The sequence below is a fragment of the Cricetulus griseus genome, chromosome 3 (genome assembly GCF_003668045.3).
Source record: "Cricetulus griseus strain 17A/GY chromosome 3, alternate assembly CriGri-PICRH-1.0, whole genome shotgun sequence".
NCBI lineage: Eukaryota > Metazoa > Chordata > Mammalia > Rodentia > Cricetidae > Cricetulus > Cricetulus griseus.
Window position 1 is genome coordinate 268,604,762 of NC_048596.1, and position 21,324 is coordinate 268,626,085.

General features: G+C 49.3%; 1 protein-coding gene across 2 annotated transcripts in view; it reads right to left on the reverse strand.

Moving 5' to 3' along the window:
* Phf2 (PHD finger protein 2) overlaps nucleotides 1–21,324 on the reverse strand; it is a 75,140-nt gene that overhangs the window by 18,373 nt on the left and 35,443 nt on the right. For both annotated transcript variants that reach the window (XM_027409977.1, XM_027409976.2), the window contains exons 2-9: nucleotides 17,365–17,450; nucleotides 13,808–13,922; nucleotides 9,458–9,618; nucleotides 5,059–5,200; nucleotides 2,934–3,120; nucleotides 1,564–1,726; nucleotides 517–604; nucleotides 32–138 (exon numbers count right to left, since the gene is read on the reverse strand). In XM_027409977.1, the coding sequence (XP_027265778.1) occupies nucleotides 32–138; nucleotides 517–604; nucleotides 1,564–1,726; nucleotides 2,934–3,120; nucleotides 5,059–5,200; nucleotides 9,458–9,618; nucleotides 13,808–13,881 (922 nt within the window). In that variant the 5' untranslated portion in view covers nucleotides 13,882–13,922; nucleotides 17,365–17,450. The remainder of the gene's footprint in view (nucleotides 1–31; nucleotides 139–516; nucleotides 605–1,563; nucleotides 1,727–2,933; nucleotides 3,121–5,058; nucleotides 5,201–9,457; nucleotides 9,619–13,807; nucleotides 13,923–17,364; nucleotides 17,451–21,324) is intronic.

Sequence of the window (21,324 nt, forward strand, 5' to 3'; positions counted from 1 at the left end):
CTCAAGTTACCCAACCTGGAGTGACAGGTACCTTTGAATGCTTCCAATAGGTGCTTTCCCATGTACCAGCAGGCAGTTTCAAAGTTGGGAAACTGAGTCAGGCTGCCTAGTTTTAACCGTCTTTCCACCTCATATGCCCTGGAAGCCACAGGAAAGAACTAGTCAGTGCAGGGAGCATCAAGTAGGCCATGCCAAAAGGAGCATCCAGGCTACTGAGCCATCTCAGGCTTCCCCCCTGGGCCCAAAGCCACCCAAAGTGATGGCCACCATGGGTGGAAGCAGTGGGTTGTGGTTAGTAGAGAGGCTGGCCATACTCCAAGAAAGATGACAGCAGCCTTCATGATGCCAAACCACCGCTAGGCTTGCCCTTGTCCAGACCATGGAATCCATTCCTCCTTCCCCTCGGCACAAAGATGTCAGCACAGCAACCCACAGGCTGGGCCTAGCCACGAGTATGGCATGGTACCCACTGGGTCACCTGGTCCAAGGGTTGACAGCATGGCAGGAGCTTCCTACCTCATCTGCATCTCCACACTGAGGCTGTGGAGGAAATGTCCAGCGAAGGCCAGGCAGTCCACGGGGGTGAGTGTGGCGTATATCCAGCCTGGGAGAGACATGAGAGCTGTGGCTATGACCATTTTCACCTCCCCCACTCACCATGAACTCCAGCTCCTACCATCCCAGGTCTTGCCTCATTGGTCCTCCCTGCTCAGGCCAGGTAGGAACCTCTGAGAAAGATGGAAGAGGTAGTGCGTCTGAGATAACACAGGTTATTGAACAGCCTAGTACCACACAGACAGAAACTGAGGCCTAGGAGCCAAGGGGGACATGGTCAGGACACCCCTAGGCAACACTGCCATCAGGAGAGGGAGCCTGACCTCAGACCCGCCCACACAAGGGTGAAGAGAGACAGAGCTGGAGCTGTCTCTCTTCCTGGAGGCTGAGGTTTGTGTCTAGGTTATTCCAGAAGATGGACCTGGGGCCAGAATCCAGAGAACCATTAATGGCTCCCAAAGCAAGCGTGAGGATGCCTTTAGGGAAGGGGAGGCCCTAGAGCCAGAGCCTTAGAGCTGAGTTCAGTCAGGTTCTGGGACTTCATTTGGATCACAAGGAACCCTGCAAGTGGATCAGCTCCTGGATGGTACAGTGGGGCCTGTGCTCCGCTCTCAAAATGTGATCAAGTTACTTTGGAGGGAAGGAGTCTTTCGGAGTGGATGTTTTCAGTTCTGGGATTCACCCTCCCAGGAGAACCTGGCAACCTCAGCTGCTCAGGGCATACTTTATTACTTTAGTTTAAGCATTCCTTAGGAACACTTTCAAACACCTACCCTCCTCCTCCAGAGCTACTTGACTGAGCCAGGTCTCCTATGCCAAAGCCAGCTGGCCACACAGCTCTGAGCTAACCTGGTGCTGACTGGGACAGGTCGAGGATACAGGCCTCAGGCTGTGAGGGGCCAGGGAAGTGGCCAGCCAGAGACAGGAAGACAGCCCAGGCAGAGGGATCAGCATGAGGAACGAGGCAGGGAGCATAACGGCCAGTCAACCTGGGCCCTGCCCACTCACCTGAGGGGATGAAGAGCGTGTGCCCCTGCTTGACAGTGCACTTGTAGCACTTGTCCACCTGGTCGGCAAAGAACATCTCGCTGTGGTTGGAGGCTGACCGCCAGCGCTCATACAAGGAGATGTTGGCTGAGGCTGGCCGGATGAGATAGAAGATCTTCTCCCCCTGCCAAAAGAGCCCACTGGCAGAGCGGCAACACCAGGAATGTGGGGGGAGCCCACCTGGAGCTGGGCTGCTGAGGTGGGAGGATGCCGGGGTGGGGGCAGGGCCCACTAGGTTGTGGGGATTCTGGATGGGGCGGATGCCATGGGGTTCTGGGGAACACATGGACACATGGAGAGCCCACAGGGCTCCGGTAACATTATGCATAGGAGTTAGCGTCTACCTAGTGCTAGAGACGCTTTACCAGGGGACACAGCCCACTAGGAGCTGGGGTGCAGAGGCAGGTAGCAGAGTCCAGTAGGTGCCCTTTACAACCCTGTGGGGTCAGGTGACAGGTCCTGACTTGAAAAACGTCCTCTCAGGCTCACCACTCCCACCTGCAATGCTGCTTTGCATTTTGGAAGTTTCCCTGTTATGAAGGTTCTAGGTATGTGAGCCTGAGAGAGTCAGGAGCAGAATACACACGATTCCACAGCACTACAAATCCCATGTGTGCTCAGGGGTAATAAAAACACAAACTGCCACCCAACAAGTCCTTAGCAGCTCTGTTCTCAAGAGCTTCTGGATTAAATGTTAGTCATCATTTCCCTGTGTGGTCACATGCAAGCCCAGGCCAGGCTCTGCACCCAGAGCAGAAAGAGCCTCGTCCTCATGTTCTGGGAACAGACGTCATGATGCTGTCCTCAGAGGGCCAGAATGGGTGTGTGAGTCCCACCACCCCAGCTCAAGCATAGCTGGCCTGGAGAAGTAGTGAAGTAGCTGGCTGCCAGTGGAGCCAGAGCTTGGGGTTTCTGTTGCTCTCCACATCTTGTTCTCTTCCCCTTTGCCCCAGTGATAAGCCCCTCAACCCTCCTGACCAGCTCAGGTACCCACCATCTTGCCTGCTGATGTCAGTGTGGTTGCTAAGAAGTCTCCCCAGCACCTCTGCACTCTACTTGGGACACGAGGTGACACAGAGGCCTTCCCAAGTTATTAATGGGCATTAAGGACATTAGAAAGGGGAAATACATGCATGTGCCCGGTGCCAGATGCTCCTCTAGCCACACACATCTTGTTGACTTCCTGTCCCCAGAACTGGCCATCCCAGGATTCCCCCTATGCAGGAAGTGGGTGAGTTCCTGGTCACAGACAGGGCTTGGAGGGGACTGTGATCCCAAGAACAGAGAATAGGAAGTCAAGGGTGAGGAATGTCTTGAGGGGTGTGGCTCACCTTGAGGACATGGTACCAGGCCGAGGCACCCCCAGAGTCTATGTGGAAGTCAGTGTAGCTGTCCTTCACACAGATCAGGCAATACTTGGTCACCTTGGGCTTGGCCAGCAATGCATCATCAGGCCAGTAGTTTTCTACCCATGACAGTTTCTTTACAATGTCAGGTGGCTCTACAAAGCTGGACATTCTAGGGCCATAAAAGGAAGAGCAGTCAGTGGGGTGGAGCCCAGAGCGCCCACTTTTAATGCAGCCTAAGGCAGGAACAATACAAGACCCCTTCCACGGCTACCTCGCAAATCCACAGGTCCTGGGCAGCCATCTCACTGTGGAGGGGAGTAAGCCAAGGGCTCCAGAGGGTAGAAGGAGCCCGGCCACTGCAGGGGCCTACAGCGGCCACAGGGGACTGTCTCTACCCCAGGAATAGGGGTGAGCCTTTAAAGTGGCCCACTGGGGTGGTACCACAAGACTCTGAGAAGAAATGTTTCTCACACATGGTACAGCGCCTCCTGTTACTACGGTGAATAACTAATGCGTAGCCCACAAGGTCAGGATATCTCTTAATAGGTAAATGCCAACCAACAGAAGGACAGAGCGTGCCAAAGCAGCAAGGAAAGAGAGTTACCATGTGCCTTGTCTATCCCTTTAAACCTCTCACACGTCACCCTGACATCACCTTGACCACACCCTGATGGGCATGGTCGAGCACACCTGTAGCTAGCCCTGACTCAACCCCTAGTCCCTAACCTCCTTCCACATCCTCGCTATGACCCCTGCAAATGCTGCAGTTGGGGACCGCTTGCCTCCCTGTGAGACAGGCACCTTCTACTTCCAACTCTGCTGACCCCACATTCAGTGTGTGTGACACACACCTGTCCTGTTGACCCCCAGGGAACTCATGCCTCCTTCTGTAAACAGATCAATAAAAACCATGATAGGTTTTTAATGCATTTGGATGAAGCCTAGGACCCACAAAGGCAGCAGCCCCCAGGCTCCCCTCCCTGTCTGTGCTTCCTGATCTTCACGAGTGAGGCTTCCAGGCTTGCTATGTCTCTCCATCTCCATGAAAACACTACCAAGAATCACAGCCTGGTCCTGTTGCTCCAGCCTCAAGATGGGGCAGAGTTTGTGCATAACTGACCCTCAGACACCCCAGCCCTTAGGGATCATACTAATGATAACCCTAGGACCTGTTGGGACATTGTGAGTGGCCTCATTAGTCGAGGCAAGCCACCACTGTGCAGGTGTGTAAGCATATGCACTCGAGGGTGTCAGGGCATGCAGCAGGAAGGATGTGCTTCCAGAGGGCGTCACAGTCGGGAGGGGGCTGGCTGTTCACATAATCCATCCTGACCACGCCAGTGCTGTGTCTCAGAGTGTTCATGAGTGTGAATTCTGTGTCTGTCTTGAGTGTGTCTACATCTTGTTCTATGAGTATGTCACGAGTATGGGTGTGTCGCTGTGCTGACTCAGTGTGCCATGAGAGTATGCCATTGTGCTGTGTCTTGGTGTGCCCCTAGGCATGCACGAGAGTGTTCTGAGTGTGAATGAATGTGTGCATTGTCTGTGTGCCATGAGAGTATATCAATGTGCTGTGCTTCTCTGTGAGTCATACTTCCAAGAGCTTCTGTGTGTTCCAAGTGTGTGTGTATGTGTGCGTCATCTCAGCATGTCATTGGTGTGTGTGAGGAGCACGTGCCTCTGGAGGGGACTCATTCATACTACCTCAGTGCCTTTCTCTCGGAATGGGGCGGCTTCCTTTGCGCTCCTACTTCCTCTGAGTGGTTTCAGTGTGTTTTTAGGGGAAAAGAGAAACAAGGCCGCATGGCGATTTCTGGGCAACTCACAGGACGGCAACAGGCCATGCAGAGCAGGATGCCAAGTCAGGCCTTGCAGCCTCCACCCCGGGCAGAACCCCAAGCAAGGTCTCCCGGTCAGTCCAGTCAGTCCCACACTGGGCTAGAACCCCAAACCAGGCTTGACAACCCCAGAACCCCATGCAGGACTCAGAGACAGCCCTTGTAGCCCTCACAGCAGGGTGGCTCAACACTACCATCCAGAGAACTGAAGACTAGTAACCCTGACCCTGAGCCAGACCCACCAAGCCCCCCCCAGAGCAGCCTGTCACCTGGTGTCTGAGAATTCGAGGTTGGTCACATTGAGGACACGCTTGCGGTTGGTGCTATAGTAATAGTCCACAAACTCTTTCAACTTCATCTTGCAGTCTTTCTGCTTGGTGACATCTGTCACATCCACGCTTCTCTCTGGCCCTGGGGAGGAAGTGGAAGGACATGAGCAGGCCAGGAAAGTGCCAGGGCCTCCCTGGAGGGGTAGCTACTTACATGGCCTCAGTTGCCCTCGTCACTGTCCTATGGGCAGAGCCCCCGTACAGCAGATAAGGGCTGACCTTATGCCCTCTACCTCTCTCTAATTGCTGTGGATTCAAGGGTAACCGGTGCTCCTTTCCTGGGCCCAGTAACACTGTGAGGTCATGAATCTCACCTCAGCTAGAAAGGCCACGTCAGCAAATAAATACACAGATGAATATGAGCTTCAGATAACAGACATCTTGGCATAACTACTTTCAAAATAATATTAAAATTAAAAGCCAGGAGCCCTACATTTAAAGGGCATTTGTTTGGTATGGATACACAAAGCCTCGGTCCCAGCTTGTGCTGCTATTTGGAGGTAGTGGAACATTTGGGAAGTGGGGAGGATGCTAGGTGACAGGGAAGTCCCTGGAGAGGACTGGGGGACCCGGGTTCCTTCTTCCTTCTGCTTCCTCATGGAGCATGGGCTTATCATAGGTATATGATAGGAGCAGTTGGCTCCGTCACTCACAACCTCATCAGGGGAACCAAAGCTTTGGGGCTGATGCTTATGGACTTGTAGCTCTAGAATCATGAGTTCAAATAACCTTACCCCTTTATAAATTATTTGCCTCAAATATTTTATTACAGGGATAGAATTCTAATACAGGAGAACTAATATAGGCACCAACTTGACGTTCTGATCAATTGGTGACAAAGGGGAGAACACTTATCTTGCCCTTCCTGTAGCTGATGAGGAAAAGCTGAGGCTCTTCAAATCACAAAGAATAGAAATGTCATAACAAGAGAGGAAGAAACAATACGGAATGGACCGGCAAATACACCCTTTTGTCGGGGTCCACAGTGGCTGCTTGAACACAAGGTAGAAGTTTCTGGAACATCTGTGGACAAGACACCTGGACAACAGGCCCCCTGAGTGTGGCAGCACCAATACAGGTGTGTGTCAGGGGCTGTAGGTGTCCTCAAAGATGAAGGTGTACCCACTGGGAAGGGAGAGCCACAAATCCCTGAGTGAGAAGGCCTGAGAGCCGAAGTTTACAGGAAAACATCCAGGGCAGTGATCTGCCGATGCCACAGCAGGGACTCTGACAACCAATCATCCTGGATCTGAGAAGCTCTGTAGGACCCACCAAACTGACAAAATGGCAGGGTTGTAAGGCTGTCACAGAAGATGTAAGGGACATGAAAACCAAGTGTTCATTCTCAACTTTATATGGAGAAACAAGAGACCCAGGATAGCCAAAACAACCCTGTACAATAAAGGAACTTCTGGAGGATCACCATCCCTGACTTCAAGCTCTATTACAGAGCTATAGTCCTGAAAACAGCTTGGTATTGGCACAAAAATAGGTAGACCAATGGAATAGAATTGAAAACCCCTATATTAACCCACACACCTATGAACACCTGATTTTTGACAAACAATTCAAATTTATATGTTGGAACAAAGAGAACATCTTCAACAAATGGCGCTGGCATAACTGGATGCAAACATGTAAAAGACTACAGATAGACCCAAGCCTTTTGCCCTGCACAAAACTTAAGTCAAAATGGATCAAAGACCTCAACATAAACCCAGCCACACTGAACCTATTAGAAGATAAAGTGGGAAATACCCTTGAATTAATTGGTACAGGAGACCACTTCCTGAACATAACACCAGTAGCACAGACACTGAGATCAACAATTGATAAATGGGACCTCCTGAAACTGAGAAGCTTCTGTAAGGCAAAGGACACAGTCAGCAAGACAAAACGACAGCCCACAGACTGGGAAAAGATATTCACCAACCCCACATCTGACAGAGGGCTGATCTCCAAAATATACAAAGAACTCAAGAAGCTATTCTCAAAACACCAAACAATCCAATTAAAAAGTGGGGTACAGAACTAAATAGACAGTTCTCAATAGAGGAATCTAAAATGGCTGAAAGACACATGAGAAAGTGTTCAACATCCTTAGCCATCAGGGAAATGCAAATCAAAACAACTCTGAGATACCATCTTACTCCTGTCAGAATGGCTAAAATCAAAAACAACAATGACAGTTCCTGTTGGAGAGGATCTGGAGAAAGGGGAACACTCCTCCACTGCTGGTGGGAGTGCCAACTTCTACAGCCACTTTGGAAATCAGTATGGCGACTCTTCAAGAAAATGGCAATCAGTCTACCACAAGACCCAGCAATTCCACTCCTAGGCATATACCCAAAAGAAGCAGATTCATGTAACAAGGACATCTGTTCAATGATGTTCATAGCAGCACTATTCAGTTCATAGCCAGAAACTGGAAGCAGCCTAGATGGCCCTCAGCCGAAGAACGGATAGAGAAAATGTGGTACATTTACACAATGGAGTACTACTCAGCAGAAAAAAACAATGGAATCTTGAAATTTGCAGGAAAATGGATGGAACTCAAAGAAACCATTCTGAGTGAGGTAACCCAGTCACAAAAAGACAAACATATGTACTCACTCATATGTGGATTTTAGACATAGAGTAAGGGATTACCAGCCTACAATCCACACTGCCAGAGAAATTAGTAAACAAGGAGAACCCTAAAAGAGACAAACTTTGTCCCCACACCTGGCTGTTGGCCACAGGAGAAGGGGAAAGGATCACGATCCCCTGAGCAAATTGAGAGCATGGGAAGAGGGGGGAGGGAGCTACGAGAATGAGAAGGGAAGAAGAGGAAGGATGCAGAGGTCATGAGGGAGCAGAAATTTTGAGTCAGGTGTAAATTAAAAGAAAGGACATATGATAGGTAGGATTTTAGTTGGGGAGGGTGGTAGAGGAGGAAGGGAGGGAGAAGGGAACTGGGATTGTCATGTAATTCAATCTTGTTTCTAATTCAAATAAATGATAAAAAAGAAAACCAAATGTTCCCATTAGTCCTCTTTAAATTGAGTCAAATGACCAACTGTAAAGAGTCTTTTGCATTTCTGGAGGTAAAAACCCAGAGCCTTGTACATGTAAATAGGTGCAAGCATGTGTGTGTGCATGTGTGTGTCTTGTATGTGGATGCATGTGTGTATGTGTGTGTCATGTAAATAGGTGAAGCATGTGTGTATGTGTGTTGATGCATGTGTGCATGTGTGTGGATGCATGTGTGCATGTGGAGGGCAAAAGACAACCGGGGTTGGTCCACCCCAGCTACTCCGCTTGGTTCAGCAGGGTCTCTTTGCGCTTTGCTGCTGCACACTCTGGACTAGCTGGCCTGTGAGCTTCCGGGTGATTATCTCCACCCAGGTTTCCATCTCACAGTGGGGTTGCTGGGGTTAAAGATGCACACTACCACACTAGCTCTTTATGTGGGCTCTGGACATCAGACTTACATGGCAAGCCTTCTCCACAACTCTAAACAGGAATTTTCTGAGAGAACGGGGGAATCAGGCCAAAGTATAAGCCTATCCAAACTTCAGCCCACAGCCACGTGTGCCCCGGGATAGCCAAGATTGTGGCCTAACATATTTGTAGATGGTAACATCATGTCACAATGTCAGAAGACACCCCTGTGACTCTACCAGGGAATTATCAATGTAGTGCAGTGACTTAATTGCAAATATGTTTAAAACTATGTTCAGCTAGCATTGGAGTTCATGGGCAAAAAGATGTAGGCAAAGGTAGGTCTTAAAACACTTTAAGAGTAAAAACAGTTTGGGGAGGAGAAACCCACACAAAGCTGGTGGGTGTGTGGCCAACAGCCAGGTGCACAGGCTTGCTATTTGTTTCCTTCATTTAAAATGTTCCATCGCCAGGTATGGTGGCAGATGTTGGTTAAGCTCTGTGAGTTCAAAGCCAGCTTGGTCTACATAAAGAGTTCCAGACCAACAGAGCAATACAGTGAGGCCCTATTTCAAATAAACAAACAAACAGAAAAATAAAACTTCACGAAAGTCGAAAGTCGGGAAGATAGATCTTGGGTAAAGCAAAGTATTTGCATGTTCTGAGCTCAGAACCCTAGCATTCACGTAAAGTGGAGAGTGTGGCCTGTAATGCCTGCACTGGGAAAGAGAAGCAGGGGTAGCCACAGATCACTGGAGTTTCAGGTTCAGTGACAGATCCTGTCTCAACAGCCATAAGCCTTACCTGCTCTCATCAGATCAAGGATAAGGTCAGAGTGCTTAATCACAGCACAGTTCCTCATCCCAACACCTCCCTACTCCAGACTCCTACAAGACACACAAAGGATAGTACTTACCCACATAGTTCTCCACGTCACTCACATAGAATGTCGGGGCAGGGACAGCTAGGCCCAGTCCATCTTTCTTGGGGACAAGGATGGGCTCGGTGAAGCCATGCTCCTCCATGTAGCCCACTGTGAGCTGGCTACCTGGCACACGGGATACCACATCTTCAGCACTGTGGAGAAAGGGTGTGTCAGGGGCCTCAGGATAGCTGGCCATGTACTTCCCATGCTCCTGGGGTTTGGCCTGCTGCAGCACCCTGAAAACCTCTAAGACAGCTGTAGGCAAATTTATGGTGCTGGTTTCAGCAATCCACCACTGAGAGTAGGGCACACAGGTCCAATAGCAACTGTGATGGGCACATGAAAGCCAGGTACCACAATGATGAGAGACAGAGAAGCTCTGCTATGTTTCTGAATGCTGGCCACCCTTCCCACTGCAGGGAGACACTATTGCCTCTCTCTGTGTCTCTGTCTGTCTCTCTGTGTCTCTGTCTCCCTCTCTCTCTCAAATCCCTGCAAGGCAAAGAGAGAACAAAACAAATCCTTCTGCTTCATCTTGCAAAACTCACAAGCTCATCTTAAAGTCCACATGGAGCACATGAGAGAACCAGAATAACAAGCACTATCTTGAAAACATAAAGCAAAGTTTGTGGACCCGCAGCTCCTCACTTCAAAAGTTACTACAGGATGACTCCTGTAGTGTGGTTCTGGCACAAGAACAAACACGGACCAGGACCTAGAATTTTGTCCAGACATAAATGAGGACACTTAGGAACAAATGATTTCAACAGACATGACAAGATAATAGTAAAAGGTAATCTTTTCAACAAGCAATATTCAGGGAAAAAAGGAAGTTAGATTTTTACTCCATTCTATATGCAGAAATTTACTCAAAATGTATCAAAGTACAAACTAAATGCTACAACTACAAATCCTTTAGTAGAGGATAGGAAGATAAATCTTCATGACCTTGGATTTTGTGAAGGTTTTAGATAGCGACAAGAAACAATTGAAAGCTTAGATAAAACCAACAACATCAAAAGTACTTTCTGCTTCAAAGGCCACCATCAAGAAAGTCAAGTCAGACTACAGGGCAGGAAATATCTGCCAATCATGTACAAGGAATATTCATAAAGAAGAGGGGCTGGAGAGATGGCTCGGCAGCTAAGAAAGAATATTGCCAAGTGGCTCACAGCTGCCCGTAACTCCAGCTCCTCAGGAGCTGATACCTCTTCTAGATTCTACAAGCATTTGCACTTCTGAGCCCATGGCCACACAGACACACACACATACACAGAATTTTTAAAAGTCATTAAAATATGTAAAGAACTTTTACAAGTCAACAACAAAAAGACTATTTTAAGAGGCGTGAGGTGGTGGGATTGGAGAGATGGCTCGGTGGTTAAAAGCGCTTAATTGCTCTTGCTGAGGACCAGGTTTGGTCCCTAGTACCGACATGGTAACTCAAAGCCACTCATAATTGCGGTTTCAGGAGATTTGATGCCTTCTTCTGACCTTCTTGTGGTGCACATGCAAAACACTCATACATTTAAAATAAAATAAATCCAAAAAAAAACTTTGGGGGGGGTTCTGTAGCTTTGGAGCCTGTTCTGGAACTTGCTCTGTAGACTAGGTTGACCTTGAACTCAGACATCCACCTGCTTCTGCCTCCTGAGTGCTGGGAGTAAAGGCGTGTGCCACTACCATCTAGCTAAAAAACCTTGTTTTAAGTGTGAAGCAGAATCAGTGAGATGGCTCAGCAGATAAAACTACCTGCCACCGGGCCTGTTCATGCACAGGAATGCATGTACACACATACACAAATAAATATGTAAGTATAATAAAAATGTTTAAAATGTGAGGCAAAGGGCTGGGGAGACTTCATCTCAGAGAGAGAGAGAGAGAGAGAGAGAGAGAGAGAGAGAGAGAGAGAGAGAGAGAGAATCATGCCTGTTAAACAACACCTAAGGATATCCTCTGCCTCCAAATGCTCCACATAGTGTATGAGCAAAGGATCTCAGTAGACTCTCTAAGAAGAGACAGAAAGGCCCATAAGTAAACTAAAAGTTGTTCAGCATCTCTAGTCATGAAGGACATGCAGGTCAAACTATAAGAGACCACTTCACACCCACAGGACGGCCAGGTTCAAAAGCTCGACAGTAAGGGGAGCTGGTAGAACGTGCAGAACCCTTCTGCAAGGCTGGTGGGAATGCCACACGATGCAGCTGCCTTGCAAAGTAACCTGGTGTATCTCAGACAATTAAACACAGAATTTCCATCTGACCCAGTGGCTCCACACTAAGAAATGGAAACATATGACCACACGAAACGTGTACATAAATATTTAGACTGCAATTATTCACAGTAGCCAAAAAGTAAAAATATAAAAACAAAAACAGTAACAGCCCAAGTGGTCATCAAGTGAACGATATAAACAGCAAGTGGTCCAGCAAGACAATGGGATACTATTTGGCCAAAAAGAGAACGAAGCCCTGACAAATGTTAAGATGTCGATGAGCCTCGAATATAATCAGAATAAAAGAGCCACCCAATGGGGCTGGAGAGATGGCTCAGAGGTTAAGAGCACCGACTGCTCTTCCAGAGGTCCTGAGTTCAATTCCCAGCATCCACATGGTGGCTCGCAACCATCCATTATGAGATCTGGTGCCCTCTTCTGGTGTGTAGATATACATGGAAGCAGAATGTTGTATACATAATAAATAAAAAAAAAAAAAAAAGAGCCACCCAAATACTGGGTGATGCTATTTTTAGGAAATGTCTCAGTAAGTAGATTTATACACAACAAAATGGGCTCAGCAGGTAGAGTGGCCTGTGGTTTCTCAGGACCATAAGTAAGGAGAAATCTGTAGGATTCCTTTGCAGAGATGAAAGGCTCTAAAGTTGACTAATGAAGATGCACACATCATCTGTGAGGATGCACACATCACCTGTGAGGATGCACATACCTGTGAGGGCGCACACATCACCTGTGAAGATGAACACATCACCTGTGAGGATACACACACCTGTGAGGATGCACACATCACCTGTGAGGACACACACATCACCTGTGACGACACACACATCACCTGTGAGGACGCACACATCACCTGTGGGGATGCACACACCTGTGAGGATGCACACACCTGTGAGGATGCACACATCACCTGTGAGGATGCACACACCTGTGAGGATGCACACATCACCTGTGAGGACACACACATCACCTGTGACGACACACACATCACCTGTGAGGACGCACACATCACCTGTGGGGATGCACACACCTGTGAGGATGCACACACCTGTGAGGACGCACACATCACCTGTGAGGATGCACACACCTGTGAGGATGCACACATCACCTGTGAGGAGGCACACACCTGTGAGGATGCACACATCACCTGTGAGGAGGCACACACCTGTGAGGATGCACACATCACCTGTGAGGACGCACACATCACCTGTGAGGATGCACACACCTGTGAGGATGCACACATCACCTGTGAGGAGGCACACACCTGTGAGGAGGCCCACACATATCAAGAGCTCCTGAGCTTTATATGGGCATGTTATAGTAAGTAAACTACGTCTCACTGAAAGTCAGGTAAGATGGAGGCACAGCACCCCACTCAGAGGAGCCAGGGTAAATGGCTCAGTTGCTCTCGTGAAGTCACATAAGAAGTATCAAAAGAAACCAGTAATTGAGAAGTCTCTGTGCAGTGATAATATCCTTCCAAAGAGAGAAATGAGGATTTCTGTCTGACAGACAGTACCAGATTCACAACTGTGGGTGACCCAGAACAGCTTCCTGAAACTGCTCTTTGCCCACTTCCTTGCCAGACCTCAGAAAGAACAAGGGTGTAGGTAGTAGAAGGAAGGCAAGGGCCTCTGCCAGGTGGTGAGGGCATGCGGCAGGTGGCCGGACACCAGGAAGGAGAGAGGCACCTTCCACCCAGAGGAAGAAAGGTCAACAGTAGTGCCAATGTGTGTCCTTAAGAGGTGCAGACAGAGGAGAGAGGTAACCTGTCTGTGGAAGGCCTAAGGCTCCCGCCTCCATAACAGGTTCCTGGATGTTTGCTCTCCTGGAAAAGGGAGTCCCCAGTGAAAGACATGTGCACTGAGAGGGACAGTCCACACAACCATGGGTGCAGTGATCAGAAGATGGAGTGGGCGGGGCTTCAGCAGATGCGTCCACCCCGTAGATAACACTGCCTGGACCCCATCAGAAGGTCTGCCCAACTGAGAAAAGCCAATCATCTGTAGAAGGTAGTTCACCTGGAGAAGGTCCAACAACCCAGTGAAGGCCCACCACCTGGGTAAGGATGAGGACGGTCCACCCACCTACGGAAGGTCACCTACCTGGGGAAAGTTCGGCTCCGAAGCTCCTTGATGAAGAGCTGGCTGCCATTTTGCACTGGCTTCATGTCAGGCATCTGCCCAGGGCCATGTTTGTGCCAGGTCCGCTTTTTCTTGACTGTAGAGAACACAGGAGATGGGTCTGTTCCAAGCACAGCTCCCACCCAACTTTGGAGGCCCTACATCTATAAGAGGACATCCCAGCTGGGCACCACAGGGGGCAGAAAGGAAGCTAGGGAGCTCACAAACACAGCAAACTCAAAACCTCTCCCACAGAGCTGCCAGTCCACACTGGCAGTGCCCCGTTGTCATCTCCGCCTCTCACAAGGGCAGCCACACTTCCACTCCAGCCTGGCCCTCCTCACTCTGGCACCTTGTAGAAGGTTCCCGGGTGCTTGCCACCCATAGAGGGAGGACACATCCTGCTTGGCCTCTATGTGAAGAGCTGCCACATTTCTGTCAGGACCTTTCCTTTCCCATACCTCTTTCCCCAGTCAGTGTGCTCACAAACAGACCCATGAAGAGGGCCTGAGGTTGTCAAGCAGGCCCTGGTACTAAAGTTGTCATGCAGTCCTCTGAACAACAGAGGGCAGTGCTGGGAACTGGGTTCTCACCCCAACCCCACAGGGGGCAAGACAGTGAAGGCCCAAGTTAGGGACGTTAGGGACGGGGAGTGGGTCCCATCAGCCAGCTGAGTGCATTGCCACAGCCGTGACTCAGTGCTGCGGCTGCAGAGCAGCTCTGTTGCTTTGGCCTCTGCACATTGGGCACCTGAGACTGCTGTACCAAACTTTCCTTGGTCAGATAAACCTGTCTCGTGGCCTCAACTAAGACCCAGAGGCCAAAATCACCTCAGAGAACACACAGACTATGTGGAGCTGAGCGTTACAACCCACACCACTGTTGCTCAATGAGGAAAAAGCAAGCATGGGAGGCCCTGGCTCCTGCTCTCCCCTGTACCCATCCACTGCTGGCCCTGCCTCAAGCCTGAGTAGAAGGGACAGGAAGGGGGAGGAAGGCTTTCAGCCTTTAGAGGGCTCTCAGTGCCAGCCATAGGCTGGTGCTCTCCAGGAGCATGGGAGGGCCTTTTGTCACTGAGGCTTTGGGGATGGAAGTATGACTAAACCCAGTGTCACAGACAGGCACCGCTCACAGTGTTCATAGACACTCAGCTCAAAACAAACTATGCTGGTAGAGAAAGGACTAGGACTTTGGACCATGGTGTCTTCAGGGGTACAAGACTCTGGAGAGCAGCAGTCTTAACTGCAGTGTTTACACAACCCTCCTTGAGCACACACATAAACCAACATTGTGCACACACACTTGAGCATGCTCTGACTGGCCTGTGCCCCAGATCCGTATGTTGAAATCCTTAGTCCTCAAGGTGATTAGGAAGTGGGGCACCTGAAGGAGACTAAGTGATGAAATTAAAGTCCTGGTGATACAGACAGGAGGCACAGGAGGCTCCCTTACCCTAACCCTGAGAGAAGATGCCAAGATGCTAACACCTTGATGTTGGACTTACCTGTCCTCTGAATGGCATGACATGAATTTCCTGCTATTTAAGCGACCCAACCTGTGGCATCTGTTACAGTGGCAAAAACAGACAAACAAACATGCACGCAGGCACCCTATGCACATGTCACTCCCTGGGAGCTGGTGGTAGGGATGGGTGACTGTGGAGGTTCCCCTCAAACCCTTACCAAGCCCAGGCACTGCACACACTCCCCAGAGGACAGGTTGTTTACACCATGCAAATGCTGTTTCTGAGGATGCCAACAGCACCAAAAGAATCAAACTGTTGACCACTGATGCAACCTGCTCAGCCCCACACCACACCTTCATTCTACACTGAGCAGACGAAGGCAAGAGCCCACAAGTCAGGACCCCTTGGAACATTCATGACTGCTGGGAGAAGCTCAACCCCAGGTTCTAGCTTCTTCCTCTCCACAATCTAGAGTCTCCTTAGAAATGGCTCCCCGGTGACTATGAAGCATCCAGATTAGTGTGACCCTAGCATCTTCCAGGTCACCTTCACCAGGGAGCCTAGGATGAGCACACACGGCCTTACCCCAGCCTCCTTAAGAACATATACCTGCTGGAGTCTTCTGATCCAACCCTGCTCTGCCGTGACCCAGCCTCCCAGGCCCCACAGAACAGCTCTGGGTCCTGGTGGAAGCTCTCCATGTTTGTCTCATTTCTGATATAAAGGTAAAGAAGACACTGAGCTATCAAGGTGCCAGAGAGTGAGAACACCCCTTCTGCCCTTATCATCGGTGACTTAGCCGACACAACGTCAAGACATTCTTGAGCATAAGAGCTGTGTGTCTAGGAAGGTCTGGAAGGCACCTTAGGAGTCCTGAACTGACAGATGCTAAGGATGCATTACTAGGGCACGACCAGAAACCAGAGCCGCCCCACCATTCTAGCAATGCACATAGGCCAGGCCTTAGAAGGGCCAATAGACAGCAGACAGAGCCCAGGAGTGGGGAGAGTCCACCCACCTAGCATCAGCCTCACCAGGAAACAACCCAGTCTCCGATGTTCCCAGATTCTTGGATAAACCTTGACTCACTAAACAGAAGTGTGGACCTTCTATTGTCCATATCCCCATTGCCTATGTCCTGGAGTCCCCTGGGGCCTGTGTCTCTCCCATTGCCTGCATTCCTACCTCACTACCCCCACCCACTGTCTGCATCTCTCTCACCTCCATCTTTCTATGTTTACAGCACTTAACACAGAGAGCCAGGGGGTATGGTCTCTCAGCGTGTACTGAGTAGCTGGGTGATGTTCTCCTGAAAATGACTAGGATAGGAGCTGGACACCATCCCCTGTGATCCATCCTATTCCCCACCTCAACCAGTCTAGCCTCAGGCATGGGATGTGAATAGTAAAACAGCCAGACCATGTCTACCTGTAGTGTATGTGAGTGCTTCTAACACCAACGTAGACTGGAGCCCTGAGGACTGAGATACACACGCACCTGCATGCACACACACACACACACACACACACACACAGGTCCAGTGCCTGTGCTCACAGCTCTGCTCCCCACTGGTCACTGGGGCTCAGCCTTGGAGCTCAAAGCCTACATGGTTGTCACTGCACAGTGTGAGCTGAGGCTACACCTTGCGTATTCCCTTAGCACCTGCTGCACAGCAGGGCCCAGAGAACAAGGGCAGGAAGGTGCATGGGACACACAGCAGTAGGCACTGTGGGAAAGCCAGACCCTCAAAGACTTCCTGAGGGGTAAGCCAAGCTCCTAGAGGATGAACAACAGAGCCACTCACAAACACACATGTGCGTGTGTGGCTTGGCTGAGCTGGGGGCCCTGAACACCCCTTTTATCACCTGAGCCCACACACTTACTGTGGACTATCCTGCCGTGTAGCACTGTAGGTGCTAGTGTGGCCCTGGCAAGACCTTGGTGATGGTAGAGTCTGCATGGCTGCCTCTGAGGGCAGGAGTCAATCAGAAGGCAGTCAGCTAAGCTGCAGGGGTCCCCAACACCAGAGCCACTGGGCTGTGACCGTGGTTTTCAACTGGGCTGAGGTACTTACGCGTGGACTTGCCATGGGTTTTCTCGCAGTTCGGACAGTGATAAATGTCGATGTCTGGCGCCTCTTCCTCCTCGACCCCCACACAGCTGAAACAGGAGGAGCAGACCAGGGTCACTCTCACGGCCAGTCTCCCTGCCCACCTTCCATCCGTAAGTTCACGAGTAGCTCCTGCTCACTGCTGGGGACTGAGACCTGTGTGGGACCATGGTCCTCAGAGAGGGAGGGGAGAAAGGGCTGCAGAGCTGCCCTCCTCAAACACGAGTCTGCAGTGGCACCCACCACAGGTGCAGATGCAAGTCTCTCTGAGGGCCCAGTGCTGCACCACTCACCCTGCACACCTGCCTCAGGGAGGACCGCCTCCATCATCACCCTGGAGGGCAAGGAGTGTCTAGAAGCCGGGGGCACAGCCCTCTCTAGTAGCAGTTAGGGAACAGAGCACACCTGGGAAGACGGGGAGCCCTGAACTACAGCACCACTTGCCCCACTCAGCCTCAGGAGGTCAGGGCAAGGTTGAGGGACAGTGACCAATGTTCCCCTTCTTCCCTCCCTCCAGTTCTTTCAGGGCCTGAAAACCTGCTCAGGAGACAGCTACTGGCACTGGTCAGTTGGCAGACAAAAGTCCCTTAGGGAATGAGGACATAATCAAAGGATGCCACCTACAATAGCAACAGGCTCCTAACATCCCAACCAGCAAATGAAAACATGTAGCTCTATCCTGACACCTTCCACTCTTTGTTAAAGGAAAAGAGAGGTCAGTAGATCATGAGGAAAACTCAGCTGTGCTGGCAGGGTATTGGGACAGGTGAATCCCACAACTGGGAAAAACCACTGGATTGGAAAACACACCGACACGCCTTCCAGCGAGCACAGACCCATAAACAGAGCTACCTGATGCATTTTAAAGTGGCATTTCCTGAGGGCAGCCCACAGTCTCCACCCAGGAAGGGCTAAGGGAACTGGCTGTCTGAAAGCCACCAGTGTGCACCATGTAGATGCACTTTACAGAGGACAAGCTCTATAAATCCTTCAAAAGTCAAAGTTCCCGAGCTGCTTTCAGCTCTACTTAGCATGGCTTTTAAAATGTGTTCTTTTGTGTTTTTTGTTTTTAATGTATGGCCTCATGATGTATTGGCTCATAGGGAGCCACTATAAACTTTATACCTATTAAAAATAAGTAAGGTGAACTGAGGACATGGCTTAGTCAGTAAAGGGCTTTGCTGTGCAGGCACCAAGATCTGAGTTCAGATTCCCAGAGCAGATACAATAAAAGCAGGATGTGGTGGCACAGGCCAGCATTGGAGGGGTGAAGGCAGGCATTTCCAGAGGGCTCACTGGCTGGATAACCTACCCTAATCAGTGAGCTTCCAGTTCCAATTAGAGACCCTGTCTCAAACAGCAAGGTGAATGGCTTCTGGGAAATGATAGACAAGGTTGACCTTTGCCAATCTTGGGCAGGAAAAGGGAGGGTCTTTTCCTGACATCTTATGTCCCTCGAACATCACAGCAGATCTCTACATCTGAGCTTGTTTTCCCATCAAATGAGGACTTCTCTGTTGTTCTGTTGTTTTTGTTTTTCTGTGACAGGGTTTCTCTGTGTAGCCCTGGCTGTCCTAGAACTCACTTCTGTAGACCAGGATGGCCGAGAGATCTGCCTGACTCTGCCTCTAGTGCCCAGATTAAAGATTAAAGATGTTTGACACCACACCTGGCATTAAATAAGGACTTCTTCAGCATCTCTTGGGAAGGGAGTAGATGGTGTACAAGCTGACCCAGTAACAGCAGAGAAAATCAATCGAACCGAAGTTTACAAGCTCTTACCTGGCCTGACCAGACAAAAAGAGAGGACTAACAAGAAGTTTACTAAAACCAAACTGATGTACAGACCAACAATTAGGTAGCCTAGATGAAATGAACAAATTCCTAGAACACACAAACTACAAAAAGTAATTCAAAAGCAGCGCAGCAAGCTGTAACTCAGCAGCAGGGTGCTTGTTGAGCACATCTAAAGCCCTGGGGTTGATTTCTGCAACCCAGCAACACATGTGCACACACACTGACAGACAAAAAACCTTCTTCAGAAAACTCCAGAAACCAAGCCTAATATTGGGAGTTCGATTCCCTGGACCCAAAAGGTGGGAGGAGGGAATGGACACCTGCCAGCTCTCCCCCAGCCTCCACAGGTGTGCCGTGATACATGCCTGGGCGTGAGCGCGTGTGCACAAGCACCCACATCACACATGAGAGGCCATGCGCCCCCTCGTGCTCGATCACACACACACACACACACACACACACACACTCACACACACACTCACACACACACACTCACACACACTCACACACACACTCTCACACACACACATACACACACACTCACACACACTCACACACACTCACACACACACTCTCTCACACACACACACAAACACACACACTCTCACACACTCACACACACACATACACACACATATACACTCACACACTCACACACACACAAACACACACACATACACACACACAAACACACACACACACTCACACACACACACTCACACACACACTCTCACACATACACACACACTCACACACACTCACACACACTCACACACACACTCTCTCACACACACACACAAACACACACACTCACACACACTCACACACACACACACTCTCACACACACACACAAACACACACACTCTCACACACTCACACACACATACACACACATATACACTCACACACTCACACACACACAAACACACACACATACACACACACACACAAACACACACACACACTCACACACACACACACACACACACACACACACTCACACACACACACAATGAATAAATAAAGTAATAAAAAGGAAAAGCCCAGAAGCACCACTAGTGAATTCTATAAAAAAAAAAAATACCAATCCTTCTCAAAAACAAATAGAAAAGAAAGAAATAATCTGACTCACCCCTCTTTTGGTGCTGGGACTGAATTTAGGGTCTTAATTATGTTGGACAAGGATTCTTATCATTTATCCCAGATCTCCTGATTCCCTTTATGAGATCAATAATATCTTGATTCCAAAGCCAGACAAAGGCATATAAAAAAACAACAGACCAACATCTCTTATCAATAGCAGTATAAAAACCCTCAGCATACTAAGGGGGTGTATTCCACAACCAAGTGAGACTTACCACAGGAATGCAAGGAGAGTACAACATGAAATCAACCTGTGCTTCAATCCCTGGAGCATCACATCTGACTACAAGGACAGGGTGTGCCCTGAGCCCCCACCCTGAAGGTTACACAGACGCAAGAATTGTGCAAGAATTTCACCCACTTTTGTGGGAAAAGGCAAGAAGCACAGCTCACCTAGCCCTTTCTCCCTCACATTTCTGTTCCTATCTTTCCCAGTCCTTCCCCAATCCCCTTCTTTCCCAAAATGCTCTCACCTCATATAAACACAAGGAAGAATCACTTTGCAAAATCCAACAACTAATCATAATTTTATTTATTTTTATTTGGGAGAGAGTCACCAAGTTTCTCTGTGTAGCCCTGGCTGTCCTAGAACTTTCTCTGTAAATCAGGCTGGCCTCGAACTCAGAGATCCACCTGCCTCTGCCTCCTGAGTGGTGGGATTGAAGGTGTGCGCCACAATGCCCAGCTCTCATATTGATCTACAGACTAAGAATAGACGGGAACTTCCTCAGCAAGATAAAGGTGTAATATGAAAAACTCACAGCTAATATTACACAGAATGGTGAAAAACCAAGCTTTCCCCAGATCCGAAATGAGGCAGGATGCCTGCTGATGCCACGTCTACTCAACAGAATGCTAGACAGTGCTAGTCAGAGCAGTTATGCAACACAATTAAATTAAAAGCCTTCAAACAGAAAGAAATAAAATGATCTTTATCTGCAGACAACATGCTTAAATATACAGAAAATAATGTGGAAACCCTG